This window comes from Octodon degus, unplaced genomic scaffold (assembly GCF_000260255.1).
Source record: "Octodon degus isolate 3935 unplaced genomic scaffold, OctDeg1.0 scaffold00239, whole genome shotgun sequence".
NCBI classification, from domain to species: Eukaryota; Metazoa; Chordata; class Mammalia; order Rodentia; family Octodontidae; genus Octodon; species Octodon degus.
Window position 1 is genome coordinate 569565 of NW_004524815.1, and position 4524 is coordinate 574088.

Here is a 4524-nt window from a genome sequence, read left to right on the forward strand (position 1 = left end):
AATCTGAAAATGTGACCCTGTAGAAAATATTTTAGTAGAAAAGTCACCTAAGAAAGAAAGTTTTGAAATACAGCTGAGAAAAGGTTTAACTATTGTGAAAAGTGACCCATCACACTTGGGGGCCTTTCGTTTCTGATTGTAAGTCACATCTACATCTGTGACCAAAGTAATGACAACCTATGCTCCAACTGCTTCTTTTCTACTCTTTTATTTTTTTTAATCCTTTACTCATTTATTTATTTTGGTGCGGGGTCTCACTATGCAGCTCAAACTCATAGTGATCCTCCTGCCTCAGCCTCCTCAGCCCAGGGATTACAGGCACACCTCACCAAACCCGTTTCAGAAACCACACAGCATGCGATAACACTGCAGATCGAACCGGGGTCCTTGCACTTGCCAGGCAAGTGTATGGGGTACTGAGCCATCGCCCGAGTTTGTCTGCTCTCTATTCTGAAATGACATTGTCCTTGAAGCTATGGGTGAGCTGGGGAGGACATGTACTGGGTGGAAAAGTAGGGTCTTTCACAATCGCTGGACTGGCTTCTTGGCTCAGCCTTATTTGATTTTCTTCCCTAGTAGTAGCATTTTTGTATTTGTGCATTACAGTACATAGCTCAGGGTATGGCTGCTTCTCCTTCCAGGTTCACAAACTCCACAATACTGTGTCTTACTCTCTTATCATTTTGCTATGAAATTTCATGTTACCTTTTTTCCATAAAATAAAAATCGCAATACTATAAAAATCTGTATCAGTGTAGAGCTCTTCCTAGCAATAATATGTAACTCATAGAGGTAATGCAGTTAATGTTTGTCAATTTCTCTTATATTATTCAACTTCAAAGTCCCAAAAACTCTTACCTCTTTAAAGATCATTTTGTCACATTTATCATTTAGCATTAAAATATCAAGAACAGTATGCTGCATCCTAAAATCAGATACACAATAACCCATCAGGATGAGGAAGAGTGGTGGGTGAAGCTGGGATGCAAATGTCAAATCACAGATGCCCGTGAAACATAATTTAATAAAATAGCAATGAGAAAGGCACACAGGACTCTTCATCCTACACATGTGGAATGTCACTGACACGTGCTGCTAGGAACAGTTACTTAAGGGCACCCACATATTTGTGCTTGAGCCAAAAATAACCAACTGAAAACCATCAGTGTTCAAGGCTCAGGGAGTCTGTTGCAATGGAAGGGGAAACGCATCTTATGGAAAGTGATTTTCGTAAGTGGGAAGAAGCAAGCGGGTGTCGACCATGGAGAAGAAGGTGTCATAATAGATTTCCTGCCCTGCAGGTAACAGAAATCTTCATCAGCACATGTGGAGACATTCGCCAAAAGCACAAATAAAGCTCTGTATAACAAATCTATAGCATTATATGCTATTAAAAATCAGGTAGTGACAAGAAGCATTTAAACATTTTTGCATGAATATGCATGTATATATAACCATAGATACATTTTTCAATATATAATTTTTATGAAAAGAAAAATGGGGGCTGGGTGTATAGCTCAGCAGCATAAGCACCTGCCTGGTAAGCACACGGTCCTGAGTTCAGTATCTGGTACCACAAAAAAAAAAAAAGAAAGAAAGAAAAGAAAAAAATGATAATGAAGGAGCTGCTGAGTGAGAATGTAAGATAAGGGGTATGGAAAGAAATATTTTGCTCTTCTAACCTTCTATAGAGGTTAGATATTTTACTATAAAATATATCATTTTATATTATAAGGACCATGTATATTATCTCAGTGTAAAGCTGTATGGTGATTATTTACCATATTGATACATATAACTTCCTGCTCTCCATCTATACATGGCACTCAGGCGTCATACGCAATTATAAAATATCTGTACCAATGTATTTTATGTTTTATTGTTACACATTTTCATCATGAATATAAAATTAACTTTCTTCTAATTTCTATTAACCTGGATAAAATTCTCATAAATAGATCTTTAATTTATAAAGACACATATTCAGTGATTTTATTTGGAAAGCACGTTTCTTCCGATCAGTTTTCGAAAAGCTTGTTTCACATCCTTGTTCCTTAGACTATAAATGATGGGGTTCAACATAGGGCTCACAAACGTGTAAAAGACAGCGATGATTTTGGACTGCTCCACTGACTTGTCCGTGGGAGGTCTAACATACATGCAGAACAGGGTGCCATAAAACACAGTCACCGCCACCAGGTGAGACCCACAGGTGGAGAAAGCCTTGCGCCTGCCCTCGGCAGAACGCATCCTAAGGATGGCGTTGAGAATGAAGAGATAGGAGATCAGGATTATGAGGAGGGAGGTGGAAAGGTTAAATCCTGCTACTACAAACATAGAGGTTTCTTTAATGAAGGTATCTGAGCAGGAGAGGCGGATGAGGGGAGGGTCGGCACAGTAGAAGTGGTTGATGATGTTAGAGCCACAGAAGGTCAGGCGGTACGTCCACATGGTTTCCATCAGGCCACTGAGGAACCCATAGACATAGGGACCAGCAACGAGGCGCACACACACTCCTGTGGACATCTTGCTGCTGTACAGCAAAGGGTTACCGATAGCCACGTACCTATCATAGGCCATCACAGCTAGCATGTAGTATTCAGTGATCACCATAGCAATGAAAAAGTAGCACTGCACTAAACAAGCGGCATAGGAAATGGTTTTCTTCTCCGACAAGAAATTCACCAGCATCTTGGGGGTGACGTTAGTGGAAGAGCAGAGATCCAAGCAGGACAAACTGGCAAGAAAGAAGTACATGGGTGTATGGAGGCAGGAATCCACTCGGATCAGGATCATCATCCCAAGGTTCCCACCAACGGTGATCAAGTAGATCACCAGGAACAGCACAAAGAGAATAGGCTGCAGCTCTGGATGATCCGTCAGTCCCAAGAGAATAAACTCTGTCACCAAGGTGGAATTTCCTGTGATCCTTTTCTTAGGCACCAGCATGGTTACTTAGGTGACTTAAAATGAATTAAGAAGGTCAATCAGAAGTCTATCGATTTCTTTTCCCTTTCTCTAATTCTCTGTCTTTCCCTATCTCTTCAGTTCTCTTTCACCCTCACAGTTAAAGAGTCGGAGAAGGTAGGGGCACGTTGTGGTAAGAACGCCATGGGCTCAGTGAGCTCAATGCACAATGTTTAGATGATTCTTAAAGGGCGTGAGAGGCTTCTTATTAAGACCCATGCACAGGTGCAACACTGCATCAACAGTAACATGTATTTAGGAAGCAGTTTTGCAGTCACCAGTACTAGGTACATATTTATAAGCTTCATCTTTAAAAATCTACCTGTCTAGGTGCTGACTTAGCCCAGAACCAGAAGGCTGTGAAATAATTTTTCTTGGGTCTGTTTTGTTGCTACATCTGTAAGACTTCAAAGCATGTCATTTCAAGGGGACAGAACAAAGATTCTCAGTTCTGGAATAACAGAGATTTATAGTGTGTGAATTACTATAGAAGAAATTTTGTTGAAAGGCTTTGGGTACGATTAAAACAAGAAGACATGGCTGGGTGTGTTGGCTGACTCCAGTAATCCAGCTCTGGGGAGGCTGAGGCAAAAGGATCACTGTGAGTTAGAGACCAGACTGGGCTACAATGTGAGCTCCAGTCCAGCCTGAACTGCATAGTGACATAGTGAGACCCTGTCTCAAGAAAGACAAACAAACAAAAAGACATGGGTAAAGGAAAATTTTTCATCCTAATCTTTGCTGATCTATTTACTATTTTTTTTACTTCTCCTAAGGAGCATTTAAGGGTTCACAGCATGTAACAAATGCTGGCAAACGTATGCAGCTAGTAGAATACAAATCTGACTCTTGGCCTTTGTACATACAAATAGTTCAGCTCTCTTCATTATAACAATATGATGCCTGGAATTATAAAGGAAACTAAGAAGGGAGCTAGAGCTCTTCTAGTACAGGGCTCAAACATAGTTATGTAATTACTGTGAACATATTATACTTCAGATAATAATTACATTCAAAAACATCAATTATAATAAAAGAACATGATTTGGAAATTTTATTAGGCTAGGATGCTGAAGAATACATTTTCATCATGAATTCCCAAATTTTATTGATTAATGATACATGCGATTAGTTAAGACACCAAAATTCTACTACCATGTAGCTAGTAAGCATGAGTAAAGTGGACAGTGTAAGAGTCAAACGAAAGGAACTACAAGTGCTTCCAGGTGGACGGTAAACAAAGGCTCTGGCCGTGGGTAGATTTTTTCTATGTGGTTATATGCAGTCCGTGCTTTAAGGCACTGATGGCGAACATATGCTGTGCATGCCACAGGGACACCCGTGGTCCTCTCTGTCTTCACCAGAGCCACGTCACCCACTTGAGGATCAGGTAGCAGTTGTTTTACTCAAACTGAAAGCTAAGTACTCAGTTTGACTTCAGTGGTGGCAGTTTGCCCTAAACAAGTAAGTTTGGGGCTGCAGTTTGAGCACTCGATCTCTAAAAGCTTCCCCATCACTCTTTTAAGGCCTTAACAAATTGAAATTTTAAGCATCACA

General features: G+C 40.4%; 1 protein-coding gene across 1 annotated transcript; it reads right to left on the reverse strand.

Annotated features, from left to right (window-relative positions):
- Positions 1-1992: 1992 nt before the first annotated feature.
- Positions 1993-2953, reverse strand: LOC101590174 (olfactory receptor 1030). Its single transcript, XM_004645758.1, has one exon. The coding sequence runs from the start codon at positions 2947-2949 to the stop codon at positions 1993-1995; it is 957 nt and encodes a 318-aa protein (XP_004645815.1). The 5' UTR covers positions 2950-2953.
- Positions 2954-4524: the final 1571 nt, after the last annotated feature.

Coding starts and splice junctions, on each gene's coding strand:
- LOC101590174 (XM_004645758.1), bottom strand. CDS start 2,949: ATGCTGGTGCCTAAGAAAAGGATCACAGGAAATTCCACCTTGGTGACA.